Source organism: Trichomycterus rosablanca, chromosome 10, assembly GCF_030014385.1.
Source record: "Trichomycterus rosablanca isolate fTriRos1 chromosome 10, fTriRos1.hap1, whole genome shotgun sequence".
In the NCBI taxonomy this organism is placed as follows: domain Eukaryota; kingdom Metazoa; phylum Chordata; class Actinopteri; order Siluriformes; family Trichomycteridae; genus Trichomycterus; species Trichomycterus rosablanca.
Window position 1 is genome coordinate 16063335 of NC_085997.1, and position 15953 is coordinate 16079287.

Sequence of the window (15953 nt, forward strand, 5' to 3'; positions counted from 1 at the left end):
GTATGCATTAAACTTAACAATACATGTATTATTATTTATGATGCAGTTAATTATGGTTAGAGTTTATTATGTGCTCCCATAGCAATTTAACCCATCATCTGGGTTGAATTCTGATTTTTATCGTTTTTATACTAAACCATACAATTTAGTTATCCCTCGTTCCCTGTGGATAAAGTTATTTTCATATTTAAAGAACTCACTCCTAGTATAATACACATGTTTTATCATATTGCTCAGCATTTTTATATGTGCTACAGGACATAATAGGAATTCAATTTATGAATCTTGTTATGCAGTAAACTTTTCTAGAAGCATCCACTTTATTGTGAACTCATATGGCACTCTTTTAATGGCATGAATCTTGGAATTTTTACATAAAAGCATTTTCTGCTTTATTAACCCTTTAATAAATGTTCACTCCCTTGTTTTGGCCTTTTCAGGGAAGTCACTCTTTGTTACACGAATGTTTCAACGTTTCAAGCCAAAATTGCCAAGAGCCAGCTATCTGCCAGTTAGTCTAATAGAACCCCGTGTGGATGTTGATCGCTTTATTAAAAAACTTCATGAGAAGGAGTCAACACTGAGAGAGCAAGACCCTGTTCTCCTGCACATTGACACTGCAGCTGTATGTTTTACCACACCTTTATTGATATGTTTAGCAGTGCTTGTATATATGCTTGTGGATTTGTTAGATACTAACACTGGATGTTTGTTTGAACAGGTGCAAAGCGGTTTAGAAGAGTTCCTGTTTAAATTACTTGTTCTAGGGTGTTTGAGTGATTGTGAAGGAAAACTGTGGAGAAGAAACCCAGCTCACTTGATTGTAGTTGAAGCACTTTTGCCAGATACTGGTCTACAGAGACAATCTCACAAGGAGGTAGGTCTCGTTGTATTTCTTCCATTTTACTTAGACTGTTCTACTTACAGAAAATATTCACTTTGTTTTGTTGTGGATTTGATTTTGCATGGATATTATTGCCATAGTTTCTTAGTAATCTACAACTAACTAAGCATGATGATGAGGTAAAAAAAATTAAATCTCCAATCCACAAAAGTATTCAGACCCTCTATTTGATACTATATAGAAATCCCTTTTGGCAGCAAATGCAGGTGCAGATCTTCTTGACTAATTCTTTAAAAGCTGTTCACACTTGGATTTACATTTTCGGCATTTAGCAGACACTTTTATCCAAAGCAACTTACAGTCTAAGCAGTTGAGGATTAAGGGCCTTGCTCAAGGGCCCAACAGTGGCAACCTGGCAGTGGTGCGATTTGAACCGGCGACCTTCTGCTTACTAGTCCAGTTTCTTAATCGCTAGGCTACAACTGTCCCTACAGGATTTGGTGGTTTAACCCATTGTTCATGACATATCCTTTGAAACTCTTTATCAGATTGGATGGCAAGCACCTATGAATTGCCAAATTCAGCTCTCTTAACAAATGTTAAGCACATTCAGAGACTTGCCTTGTAGCCGAGTGTAGCTACAGTAGTGTTGTCGCCACTTGTGTTTAATTGCCAGAGGTGGAGGTGAAGACCTGTATTGCTTATGTAGAGTCACACAGGCACTTCACTTAAAGCAATTTATCCCTAAACATAATGTTGATGGAAGTGATAAAATGAAAAATTGTTACTCAGTTACTGAAATATTCACTAGCTTCATAAGCTACTTAAAAAAAGTAGAGCTATTACCACTTTGCTACCAGAAGGTACATAAAAAGCCTTACCACAGGTAGATCTATCTAAGAAATCTTATTACTGACTAACATACGCATGTAACTTTAGTGAGTAAAATAGTTATAATCTTTCTCACACTTAAATGGTTATACTGTGCATGTAAACACTCTCTCTCTTTGACACTGATGATACCATTTTTATTAAAGCATTCCTTTCACTTTTGTACATTTCTTTGCATTCCTTCCAGTCAAACCAAGGACTTCTGTACCTACTACCAAACATTCACTGTAGGCCCCCAAAAGAAGTGAAAGAACTGGCACTCAGAATGAGACATAAGAAAGAAAGCTTCACAGACCCACTGATGGACTCACAGGAGTTTAAAAGTGAAGGTGTTCAGAGACCTTACCAATATTTAAAAAGATTCAACAGAAATGAGAATTTGGACCATTTCAAATATCAAGTTGGGTCTGTAGATGGTGATACAGTGGATTGTCTTCACCACCTTTTGTCAAATTGTGGACTGAAGGACCCATCATGGTCTGAACTAAAACACTTCACTTGGTTTCTTAACCTGCAACTAAAAGACTGTGAGATTTCTGGATTCTGTGATCCACACTTTTTTGGTGACTATTTGCGTGGCTTCAAGAGCTTCATAGTCAAATTTATGATACACATGGCTAGGGATTTTGCATCTCCTTCCATGGACATCTCAGACCAGAGCCCTTCACTCCTCCTGGTTAGTGACCATGGTGATGATATTTTAGCCAGGTTAACAATTAGGAAGCGATGGGAGAATGAATCTCATCCATACATCTTCTTTAATGCTGATCACTTGACCATGACTTTTCTTGGTTTCCATATAAAGCCAAATCCCACTGGACGTACTCTTAATGCCATTGACCCTCAAAGTAATAAAGTTTTGATGGGAGATGTGATGTCACCTGACTTGTTTGAAGGACTTCAGAACCAAAGGATTTCCTTCTCCGAAGACTTTGATCAGCTGCCAAGAGAAACCAAACTAAAAAAGGTTTCTTTTGTTGTTGGTGCGACTTTGAAGGACAAATTTGACCCTGATCCTACGTATGAGCTTACTGCTGATAATGTAATGAAGATGCTGGCTATCCATATGAGATTCAGGTGTGAGATACCTGTCATCATAATGGGAGAGACTGGCTGTGGGAAGACCAGACTAGTGAAATTCCTCTGTGATCTTCAAAGAGAAGGTAGAAAAATTGAAAACATGAAATTGGTCAAAGTTCATGGAGGAACTACTGCTGACAGTATACACAAGAAGGTGAGGGAGGCAGAAAGTCTTGCGATGAAAAACCGTGAAAAATACAATCTGGACACAATTTTGTTTTTTGACGAGGCCAACACTACAGAAGCAATTTTTGCCATCAAGGAAGTGCTGTGTGACAAGATGGCAGACGGCTCGCCTTTAAACAAAGATTCGGGGCTGAAAATAATCGCTGCCTGCAATCCCTACAGAATGCACACTCCTAAAATGATCGAACGTTTAGAGCGAGCTGGACTGGGCTACAGAGTAAAGGCAGGAGAAACAAAGGATCGTCTTGGCAAAGTTCCCATGCGCCAACTTGTGTACCGTGTTCATCCTTTGCCCCCAAGTATGATGCCCCTTGTTTGGGACTTTGGACAGTTAAATGATTCAGCAGAACTCTGTTATATTAAACAGATTGTACAAAAACAAAGGAGTGAACACTTCTTGCCACTTCAATGCCAAAGTGTAATCATCAAAGTTCTGTCGGCCTCTCAAAGATACATGCGTTCTCAAGTGAATGAATGCAGTTTTGTCAGTCTTAGGGATGTAGAGAGGTCAATGAGGGTGCTGGTGTGGTTCTACCAACACAAAGACGACCTTTTTCCAAACTCCCAGTGGACAGACGAAGTTAAACTTACCTTGGAATGCTTGGCTCTTTCTGTGGGAGTGTGCTATTATCCATCACTTGAGGATAGAAAGACATATCTGGAAGACATTAGCCAGTATTTCCCATATCCACTTAACTCCCAAGATGCACTGGAAGAGGAGATTTCTTCCTGCCAAGACTTTTTTCTTAAGAACATTCATACAAGTAAGACCATTGCTAAAAATTTAGCATTAAAAGAGAACGTCTTTCTAATGGTGGTCTGCATTGAGCTGAGGATCCCGCTTTTTCTGGTGGGCAAGCCAGGGAGCTCAAAATCTCTCGCCAAGACAGTTGTGGATTATGCCATGCAAAGACAGGCCTCACACTGTGCCTTGTTCAAGAAACTAAAAGAGGTACACATGGTGTCTTTTCAGTGTAGCCCCCACTCAAGTCCAGAAGGGATCATTGCAACTTTCCGGAACTGTGCTCGTTTTCAAAAGGACAAGAACATTGACGAGTATGTATCAGTGGTAGTCCTGGATGAGATAGGACTGGCAGAAGATTCTCCACAGATGCCCCTGAAAACACTGCACCCTCTGTTGGAGGATGGGTGCATTGACAATGAGAGTCCGGATAAACACATGAAGGTGGGCTTTGTTGGAATTTCGAACTGGGCTCTTGATCCCGCAAAGATGAACCGAGGGATTTTTGTATCTCGTTGGGATCCAAGTGAAAAGGAGTTGGTGGAGACAGCCAACGGTATCTGCTCATCCTCTAATACAGTTCTCCGCAAAATCAAGCACCTTTTGCCGAAGTTGGCAAAAGGCTTTTTAAGCATTTGTAAAAATGACAAAGATCAGTTCTTTGGACTCCGGGATTATTACAGCTTGGTGAAAAAGATTTTCAATACAGTGAACAGAACAGACAAGGAGCCAAGTGACAGTGACTTGGCAGAGGCTATACTGTGCAATTTCAGTGGACAAAAAGACGACCTTGATCCTCTGAGTTACTTCCTAGACCTCTTCCAAAACTTACATGATGTCCCAAGGATCAGCACATTGAAAATGATTAAACAAAACCTTGCCCATGACAATAAAGAAGAATGCCGCTACCTTCTCCTACTGACAACTAACAACGCTGCCCTGTACATAGTTCAGCAAAGTATTTTTTCAAACACCCGCCCTGAAATCGTCTTTGGTTCAGGATTCCCCAAGGATCAAGAGTATGCTCAAGTCTGTCGCAATGTGAGTCGAGTGAAAATGTGTATGGAGACCGGTCGGACTGTCATCCTGCTAAATCTTCTTAACCTTTACGAGAGTCTGTATGATGCACTGAACCAATATTACGTTTACTTCAGTGGGCAGCGGTATGTTGACTTGGGACTCGGGTCACACAGAGTGAAGTGTCGAGTTCACCCGTATTTCAGACTGATCGTAATAGAAGACCAAGAAAAAGTCTATGACAAGTTTCCTGTTCCACTGAAAAACAGGCTAGAGAAGCATAAGGTTGACAGGAGTACTGACCTAACTTCATGGCAGCTCAGAGTTCTGGAGAAACTCAAAAAATGGGTTTCTGAGTTTTGCCAGAATAATGGGTCATCATCAGATTTCAGTCCACCTGATGCCTTTGTTGGATTTCATGGAGATGCTTGTGCCAGTGCCCTGCTGCAAGCCCTGGAAAGTAGAGAAAAACAGGATCATCAGAAAGTGAGGAATGGCCATGCTGATAGTAATATGTCCACTGAGGAGAGCATCAGTACTGCAGTTCCAATGGAGGTAGATGCAGAAAATGACATGGAAGAAAATGAGCAAGCCCACAACCATGGAGAAGAGATTCAGTCTCTTGAGAACACACCTAATGATGACATTGAATGTGCTGTGGCAGACAGTGATGTTCAATCTGATACACAGCCCAAGAGTCCCCCTAATGGGAAGCTTGTCCTCGTGAGTGGGGATGACACTGAAGAGGACAGTAAAACTACAAGGACGGCAGATGATTTAGGGGAAGATCCAGGGTCTAGAGAAATGGACAAAAATGTAAATAACATTGAGGAAGAGGACCATGGGCCAAATAAAATCAGATATGAAGAGGAAGAGGTCTATGAATCTGCCAAATGCTTTTTGTTAAACTGTGCCACTCCAGACTCTGTGCTGAGGCTAAAAAACTCAGAGTTAGGAAGGCAGGAAGTAGACCAACTGCAAAAGCTGTACTTTCACCAGCAAGGCCATCATTCCCTCAGAGATTTCATAAACAGTCATTTGAACAAGACCGACATGGATAGGACAAGATTCATAGAGGTAAGGAATGCTTTACTGTTAGTAGAAAAAAGTATAACATTATGCTGGGCTAGCCCTTGTCTAGTTTAGTCCCAATTTTTACAAATATTTAAGATGGTTTTATGGCACAAGCAAAGACAGTGATTAATTTGAGCCATTGTTCACCTATTATAAATAGGGTCGAACAGATAAAACCACATTTCAAGAAATTTGTTTTACTGAAAACGTTTTACTGAAAATGTTATTTGTAATTTCAATTTTATGTTATACCACCACTTTATTCTGGTCAGGATAGTTCAAGGATAGTCCAAGTCTGGGCGTCATGCAGCAACACACCTCAAACAGGACACTATCCCATCGTGTGGCCTCTGTCATCCCCACAGACATAGCCAAACATGTCTGTATGTATGTAGACACCTGACCGGCTGATACCAATGCTGGGGATTAAACTCCAGCAATTCCTGGATCCCAGCATTATAGAGCCACCCATGCATCTTGAAAATGTAATGCTGATTAAATTATTTGAAAAAATTGCAATAAAATTTAGAAAAATGCAAAATAGAAGCAGCAAAATTAGAGGAAGGAACTTAATGCAGATACAAAAAAAGAGTAAAACCAGTTGTACCAGTTGAAATTAAGTTCTGTAAAAAGCAGTCTTGTTTGCCATATATTACTAAATGAATAATGAATTGCTTAATATGGTGTCATGGAAAAATAAGGTTAGATGATAAATGAAAACAGATTACAGTTAAATGGATTTGATAATTTATTGGCACAATTGTGGGTTCTTACAGTAATTAAATAGCTGAAGAACAAAAAGCAGAACTGTGGGCCTCTCTTTATATTGCATGTTGGACTTTGGAACCTCCATTCTGTGCTAACTGTTGTTTCTTATCTGCTTACAGCAGCTTAACGACAGACATGCTGCTTATCTTTGTACTTTAGACTCGCAGCCACAGATGGATTTAACAACTATAAGTATTTAATGCACAAGCAGCAAAATATCAAACATAATATCTAATTTTTCTATAAAAACAGTTAAGGGGCAGTTTACCTAAAGTTAAATCTTTTTTTACTCAGATAAATTAACAGTAAACTTACTCTTTACTGTCAAATCAAAATAATTTATCTTTCATTGTTTCTCTAAGAACTAGTTTCAGAGGGGATATTACTGGAATGGCACCCCTTTCTGGATGCTGCCCTAGGCAGCTGTTTGCTAAAGACCGACACTGCTCTTATAATTTGTTAATTGTGTAATGAACTTGCCTTAATTACATTTAATCACTGCATATTGTTTTAGATCACCACCTTCTCTAGTCTGCTTACTAAAGCTGATGAGCGAGATCTGACCCAGGCTTTGGACTTGGACATGGAAAGGCTTCTTTTGCTGTCTGTGCATCAGTTTGACACAGAGGCTTCTTTCTGCAGCAAGATTCGGTACAGTAAATTAACATTTGCGGGCAAATTACTTGCATCTGCTTTTTGTATACTTTTATTCTACTCGTGAAAATGTTCTTTTATTAAAACACATTGTTTAATGCAACTTTAAATGTTGTATCTGTAATTCTTAGATGCTTCATGAGAAATGCACATGTGTCTTTGCACATATTGCTGGTACAGATGGACATGGAAGAATCGCTCTGCAAAAATGAACTGATTGCTTCTGCCAAGTAAATATTTCATTTTCTTTTCCTTTGGGTTTTTCCACCTCTAGAACATCAGTGTTAAAGATTGTATAAGATGTAAGCAAGAGTGGCTAAATACTTTAATTAGATATTAGAAAAGATAAATAATATTCCTCAAACTTTGTGAAACAGTTTGCAAAAGTCTTTTTTATGTTCCAGCATGATATGTGATGCATCTGTACACAAACTGAGGTCCATTAAGACATGGTTTGATGTGAAGTTTGCTGTGAAATAATTCCAGAGCCCTGATTTAAACCTTGTTGTACACCTTTTGGATGATCATTCACAGCATTGTTGCCTGACCTCTCAACTTTTCTTTTGACTAATTCAGCACAAATCTCACTCTCACAATCTGGTCAAATAGTGTACCAAGAAAAGACACAGAAAACCTAAATACCTGGAGTAATGCTACACTGCCATGGGGAAACATGTGAAACTTCAGACAGGCAGCGACCACAGTGAAGAATCAAACCCATGTTCTCAGGACTTGTTGCTCTGTGGCACCCACACTACCCACTGCTCTATCCTCTTAACTGACAAGTGTTATTTTATTGTGTATATACAATATTATCCCTTATTGTTTTAACGCTTCATTAAAACAGTATATTAGGATTGAGACATTATTGAGACTATTTCAGATCTGTTTTTGTGTCTGTAGGTACTGCACCATGAATGAACTTGTGGCCTCACAGTCAGAAGATACCAACTGTTATGTCGTGTTTATTACTAAGCTCTCAAGGAATGCAAGTGCCAATAAATATATTGGTTTCCAAGGAGGTTGGTGAAAATAGTCCTACATCTTCCAGATTAAGTGAATATTGGTTTGGTGGGTTTGCTTCATTTGGTTTTGATCATAGGTGCATGGCTTTCTGTACACATTGATGACCTCAGAGACACTCACGACATGAGCTTGGATCTTTCGGTTTTGTGTGGAATGCCTATCAGCAAGCTACTCGCCCTGCCAAAACAATCTGGTATGAAGCTACTGGCTGAGTGTAAGATAAAATACTTACATGCAGGTTTCTTTTTAATTAATTTCACTGTGCCACCATTGTATATAATTATTTTATTTTTGTCACTGCTCAGCTACTTTATTTGTGTTTAAATAGCTAGGAGTTTTACATACAACTACTATTTCAAACCTGGTTAATAATGTTTCTGGGCAACCAAAACACAGGACTGGGAAAACCTATAAAGTAGTTTATTTGACTGGTGAACTAGCTAATGAATACATCATGTCATCACACTGTCTATTATTATCTATTTAATATACCTCTTACCATATTATGTATTTGTAGATGCCATGGATATAGAAAATCAGGAAGGAGCCATACAAGAACATCATAGGGTAAAACTTTTGAGAAATGCTAGAAAATATGCAAAATGCACATTATTTATACAAAAATAATAAATTATGTACATTTGTATGTTTTATTTGAAGGAAGAATCTGCATACCTGCACAGTTTGTCCCTGGTGAGATCTTGTACGCAGAAGGCTGTCTCATTACTTAAAGATCCTGTTGATAAAGCATCTAGAAGCCTGAAACGAATGCACATTCTTCTTGGTCTCCTGGAAAATGATCCAGTGTGTATTAAAGGTCAGTTATTTCTAGTGTCTATGTAAATAGCACTAAGCAATGGCTAACACTAAGCAACTTTTAACTTAATTATTGATTTTTGTGTTGTAGCACGTTTTCAGGAAGTACTGCTGAGCAGACTGGTGGCTGCCCAAACTCAAATGGAGGAATTTATTCTTAATCCAGACGACTGGGTGAACAAGGAAGCAAAGAAGCGTGATGCATTGGAAGAAGGTGGCACTCTCAGGTACTGTAGTTGAATTTAGGCAGCATTTGCCTACACTACACAAGCCCACTATCAATGGGATCCAGGGTTGAAGATGTAGATGCCTGACCAGCTGATACCACTGCTGGGGATCCCAGTGGTTGTGGGCAAATGTAATTTCTCACTGCAACACCCAAGCACCATTTGTAAATTATATCTAGTTCAAACATATATTCAATGAAACAAATACGAAATGTAATTGAAATGTAAATTTAAAAAACTTACAGCTCTGTTTTAATAACAATTTAAAACACCCAGAAAAGTACTGGAAATATTCTTGTAATATTAACAATATAATGCATTTTAAGTATAATCTCTGGTGTCTTTCATATATTTTACATGTAGACACACACTGTGGCGCTGCCTACAGGGTGTCCTGACCCCACTTCTGGCTCGAATATTAGAGGTGTTGGACAGGGACTATAACCTGGACCTCTTGTATGGTGAAGATCTTAGTGAGGGGCTCGTTCAGTTCTGGCTGAACATCTTTAGTGACGAGCAGATTTTAGACCTGACAATGCGACAGAACTCAAGGTACCAATGAAAAAAGACATGTCATTTTACTTCAGCATCAGTGAGTAAATGGTAGCTATTTTAAAGTCAGAATTAATCTGTTCTTTTTATTTCATTAGTGCTGCAGAAGAAGAGATTGATGTTCAGCACAATATGGCTGTGGATAAAGAGGGCCGTTCCTGCAACGCTCCCTTTAGCTGGCTCATCAAACAGTACTGTCATAATCTCTGGGTAGAGTCTCAGTTTGTGCAAGGTGAGGAAATGTACACCAGTATTAAGGCATTTTCTGGAAATGTAGTGTGGGCCCCTTTGTGAGTCATGGGAAACATTATAGTAGCTTTTTTTAAAGCCACAGTAAACATTTTCATCCCCAAAATGCTGTACAGCAGTGGTTCTCAAACTTTTTAGACCAAGTACCACCCATTATCAAACCAAAACTTCCAAGTACCACCTACGTTTCTCATCACAGAACCACATATGGCACACATTAATTAGGTGTGTGTGTGTGTATATATTAGTGATGGGAATTATGGCTTCTTGAAGGGAGCCGCATCTTTTGGCTCGGTTCCTTTTAAAGAGTCAATCAAAAAAATGGCTCTTCGTTCTTCGGGAGACGCTACTGGGTAAACTATAAGACACCCCCGATATTAATTTCAAAATTTGCTACTTTGCCTTAAATGTATTCCTAATTCAAACAACACTTAAATGAAAAAAAAAGATTTATTTTAAAAGTAAAAAAACTACAGAGAAGAGACAGACTGTGGTTGCATTGCATTAAGTTTCAGAAAAATCCTCTCTTGTATTTAAAACAATTAAACAAGTTTATTTCTCAATTATTTGTCATTATACTACTAGCGCGCTCTCTCTCTCTGTGTGTGTGTGTGTGTGTGTGTGTGTCTCGCTCGATTTGAATTTCGACAATAAACAGCTCTTATTACGATTTACGATTAATTCCCTCTACTGATGGAAGCTGAATGGGTGGATTACAGCCGATAAGAACTGCGCAGAAATAAAAGAATCGGTTCCTTTCGTTCATTTCAAAGATCCGTTCAATAGAATCGGATCGTTCGCGAATGACTCATCACTAGTATATATGCAGTTAGCATTTCAGTGAGTGCGCCTGTTTAGCGGAGCAGCCTTGTGATGTCAGGAACGAGATCAGTGAGATTCAAACGCAGATCTGGCTCTGATAAAAGCGAGAGATCTACTGATAACTTTACTGATAACGTTTCGGAAATTCCGAGATGGAAACCGCGAACGTGAAGTATAGATGTAATGAAGTACGGTGGCTGCGTAGCCCCGAATATTTTTAAAAACACATTAGTTTTAATACAATTTGTTTTCATTAAACTGATTTTATTAAAACAGAATTATAAGAATTTGAAACAGATTTTATTAGTAATTTACACAATTTGTTTCATATGATTTTTTTTATTTATAATTATTAAATTATTTATTTTTTCGGTGCATGTAATTACTTTTCCGAGATTATCTGGCGTACCACCTCGTGCTGCTTCACGTACCACCAGTGGTACGCGTACCACAGTTTGAGAACCACTGCTGTACAGTAATCCCTCGCTATATCGCTCTTCGACTTTTGCGGCTTCACTCTATCGCGGATTTTATTAGCAAGCATGTCTAAATATAAATCGCGGATTTTTCGCTGGTCCACGGATTTCTGCAGACAAGGGGGGTTTGGGAAAAGCTAGTGCGCTCTCTACATAGACACATTTTACGTTATCCTGTGTGCGCTCCCGATTAGGAGGCTGTTCCAAATATGCCTTAATATCCTCACTTCTTAACATTTCAACGTTATTTTCACTCATCCTGTGCTAAACATGTTCAGAACCCTGTACGTTTTGTCCTGTGTACATTTTCTCCTGTACATCACTGGATCCTCTGAATTACGAGGTTGTTAAAGGGTCGTAATACTAATAATGCTACACGAAAGCTAATGCTACTGCACATTAATTAGACGTCACTGAACTACACCAATCAAATTGCCGGAAAGAGCGGCTCGCTTTTGGTGAGTACAACCAAAGGCGTAACACCCAACCGTCCTTGCTTTCTACTTTAATGTATCTACCTACTAAAAATATCAACCAAAACTTGTGACTATCACCGCACTGTTACACTGGTGAATCCCGCTGCTTCGTGCGCTCATTTAAGAGGCTTATAAAAGAAAGAAAAAAAGAAAACATTAAGAGGCTTTCAGTCTAGTGACGTCAATTCAGTAGCGTTAGCTTACATGTAGCAATATTCATATTTTGACTCTTTAACGACTTCATAATTCAGAGAATCCAGTGATAATAGACAGAAGAATCTCCATAAAACAAAACGTAACAGCTTTGGAACATTTTTTATGACCACAGGATGCGAGAGAGGCAATTTGCGAAATCTCCATTCATATTTCCCATTCAAAATTTCTCTTAGACCCGGGTTACCAAATATGGGCCTACAAAATGACGACACAACTTCAGTGGTCTATGGAGTTATTTTCAAACGTAAATAAAATATTACTGATTTTTAACTTGTATAAACTTGTACCGAGTGTTTTTATTTGCAGTTCGGGCTTGTCAGGAAATGTAACCGTAATCGTTACATGAAGGGAAATGTTATATTGACGTTAGCGTGCTGTGCTACCTCAATCCATTGGTTTTAATGGTTTTAATGCTAAAGCCGATGGAATCGGGTTATAAAAATAACCATATAAACACATGGTTTTTACTTCGCGGATTTTCACCTTTCGCGGAGGGTTCTGGAACGCAACCCCCGCGATCGAGGAGGGATTACTGTATTTGCAATTGCAAAAACAGTAGTAATATTTTGTCAGTTCAAAATGCTTTATGTAATTACATTACTTGTGGTTTTATGATGAAATAAAATGTCTGGGTGTTTGTTGTCTTTAGGGTTCATACTCTACATAATATTTTGTCTTTTTCTCTCAGGCATTGAACAGAGCAGCCACAAGAGAATCCAGCAGTTTGTGAGTGCTGTGAAAGCCAGTAGGTTAGGTGGCTACATAAAAGACCTCTCGGAGAGCGAGCGTTTGGAGCTGGGCCAAAAATATCTAACTGATTTTGTTATACTCACTTTAAAAGTGAAAAATGAGGATGAAGTAAGGGTAAGTAGGTCCAGTATAAAAATTTTGAATACTACATTTATATTGTTGGCACCTTTGGTTAAATATAATTAATGACAAATACATTCATTTAAACAAAAATTAAAAAATATATAAAATTAAAAATAAAAATTTGTAATCTGATTATGCTGTTACAAACAAAACTTTTCTGGGTCAAAATGATTCGACTTTGTCACAGTGTGACACGTAGTAATCATTCGTATAAGTCCACTGAAAACACATATAGTACATTAAGGTGTGTGAAATCATTTACCCACTTGCTTATGTATTGAAGGTGTTCAGTGCAGCATTGTCGGGTTGTTTGACCGCTCTGCAGCAGACAGTGGGTGTTCCATTCGAACCTTCTCCCGCCTGGATCATGGCAGCGGCTAAACACTTCAGCCTTCGACTGGACACACTTTCACATGCCCTCCAGCTTCAACCTCAAGTAGCTCCTCTTATTCTGAAACAGCTGTCTCAGAAAGACTCTTCAGACATGGTAAGAGTTGGAGATTATCTCTTAGATCTGTTATTATATCTTATGCAAAAACAAACATAAACTCCACTTTATCTGTACCCACTGTATCTGTAGTGTATGGGTTATTATCATAAGATATAATTTGAATATGTTTGTATGAACAGCCTTGTCACTGAGGTGCCAGGTGCAGCCCAATTTGCAGGATGCTTAACCAGGGTGGTAACCTGCCTCTGTTACAACCCTAAAAATAGTCCCGTGTCTGAAATGACATATCATATTGATTTAGAGCTTAATTTATCAGTGCAGACATTTGGAAATTCACATAAATATTAAATGATCTTAGCAATCACTGTTTTCACACTTTTCATTTAAGTTCCTTGAAAAAAATGAAAAATTTTCAAATTAATAATGTTATTTGATTTATCACAGCATGAAGACATTTTAGCTCTTGGGATATTTGTGGAGGAGACTAAACTTCAGCCTGTTAAATCAATATCGGCATGTTCATCCTTCCTGACCAGAGTTGAACTGCTGCAGCCTTGTTTGCAGAGAGCGTTCAGTAATGCTTTCACCTCGCTTTGCAGTCCTGGCTGTCTCCAACACATAATTGCTATAAAGTAAGCTGTTTGAAGAAAAAAATATACTTATTTAAATATATAAAATACATACATACATTATAAAAGTACTGTGCTTTTTCAGGTCTGTATGGCAGGGCATGCTAGTGTTGGCTGCTTTCATTGAGCAGGTTGTGGTCAAAGTAAATACACATGATCAGAGGCTAATGCATCTGACACTTGAACACTGCAGCCATCTAAAAAAGGTAAGAAAAAAATTGAATAAGGATTTTTAAAGAACACTCTGTTGTTAATAGTTGTTAAAATGTTACCAGTTATAAAGCTCTGAGAACCACTGCACTGAAATGCTTTTTTTGTTTCCTTCCATGCATTAGCTGATGGAGGAATGTCCTGACCTTCAGAGCAAAGGTTGTTTACAGAAGCTCATCCGCATCCTTAGCTCCTACCATGAGCAGTCCATCAGCAGAGAGCTACGGTACAACTCAGTGCTCACTTGTTAACAGAACTGGGTGCTACTGTAATCAAGGCTATTCTACATTTTTCTGTTTAATCTGTTTACCTAGTCAGTGTTTTTAAGGTTTTACTGACCCAAACAAGTGATTATCCATGAAAACATGGATATACATCTTTAGAGACATATCTAGCTACACTGCATGTTCAAAGGGAAAAGTAATGTCAGCTGTTGTGTTACCAGTTTTGAGTTAACATTGCTTCTGTCACCTCATGGGAAGTTCATGCGTTTACTTATATTTACTTCTGTAAAGCCATCTGTATGAATACACTGGCCAGTTAGTGCACACATTTTTAATTAGGTTTATGCTATCTTTCTGGGTATTGTGCAAGTGGTGTGGGTTGCCAAAGTGTCAACGCATTTCACTTGGCTAGAAAAACAAAGACATAAACTTAATTGATTTTGTATGGTCAGTAGTGAAACACTGTATTTCTTTTTAATGACTTTTTTTATCTGCTGTGGGTTCTGTTTCTCATCCAGCTTTGGTGTGAAGTGCCCCGTGTGTCTTGAGGACCTGACTGAGCCTTGTGTCCTGCAGTGTGAGCATGTGATCTGTCTGCCTTGTATGAAAAGATGTATACATGAACAGGGAACAAAGTGCCCCAAGTGCAGAAGAGATCTTCCTCCAGAATACCAGCCCACCGTCTCTAGCAATGCGGAGTAAGTTAATTAACACCATTGGTGCAATAGTTTCAATTGATTAGCTAGTGTGGTAATGAATAAGCTATTTCTATGTGTATATGTGGGTTCATTGCATTTATTTTCCACGTTCCACAAATTAAAAATATTACCTATTAATTGTAATCTCACCTGAGTCCGTGCAAGCAGCAGCGCTGGGAGACACTACAGATTGCTGCAGATCAGGGAGGTAAGGCTGAAGATTTTCTTCACCAGGTGTCCCCTAAACCTGCATACCTATCTGTAGGTCTGCCAGTCAAGCTGCCCCATGTTGAGCGTCAATTTGTTGTGGAAAAAATATGGTGAGATGATACATAAAAACAAAGACAGCTGTGTGAGCTTGTCAGGGCCAGGGTTGCAGTGGTTCTGGTTTGTCTGGAATGACTGGGCACAATACAGTAACACACCCTGGATGCCAATTAATCACAGGGCCTCAGTCACCCTCTCAGACATAACCAATCATGTCTGTATGTAGACGCCAAACAAGTCCGTAGCAGTGCTGGGGATTTGAACCCTAGATCACCTCGGTTTAAGGTAGTATAATTTTACCATTGGGCCACCTAAGTGCCTTATATGATGATTATGTATTATTTATTTATTTTTTTTAAATAATGGGAAAGTTTGTGGGTGAACAATAAAATAACTTGCTTTTTAGTGCCAATTTAAAAATAAAAACCCTTATGAATTTGTATAAAATATTTATTTTGATATGACGGTGTATGTGTCAAGACGCC

At 38.6% G+C, this 15953-nt stretch overlaps 1 protein-coding gene across 1 annotated transcript in view; it reads left to right on the forward strand.

Moving 5' to 3' along the window:
• Positions 1–15953, forward strand: part of rnf213b (ring finger protein 213b) — a 64442-nt gene that overhangs the window by 22585 nt on the left and 25904 nt on the right. The window contains exons 22-39 of the mRNA XM_063002879.1: positions 441–632; positions 729–877; positions 1923–5837; positions 7117–7253; positions 7388–7486; positions 8160–8278; positions 8359–8475; positions 8800–8849; positions 8943–9099; positions 9190–9325; positions 9689–9877; positions 9976–10109; positions 12805–12980; positions 13273–13476; positions 13885–14072; positions 14155–14275; positions 14405–14505; positions 15022–15201. Of these exons, the coding sequence (XP_062858949.1) occupies positions 441–632; positions 729–877; positions 1923–5837; positions 7117–7253; positions 7388–7486; positions 8160–8278; positions 8359–8475; positions 8800–8849; positions 8943–9099; positions 9190–9325; positions 9689–9877; positions 9976–10109; positions 12805–12980; positions 13273–13476; positions 13885–14072; positions 14155–14275; positions 14405–14505; positions 15022–15201 (6364 nt within the window). The remainder of the gene's footprint in view (positions 1–440; positions 633–728; positions 878–1922; positions 5838–7116; positions 7254–7387; positions 7487–8159; positions 8279–8358; positions 8476–8799; positions 8850–8942; positions 9100–9189; positions 9326–9688; positions 9878–9975; positions 10110–12804; positions 12981–13272; positions 13477–13884; positions 14073–14154; positions 14276–14404; positions 14506–15021; positions 15202–15953) is intronic.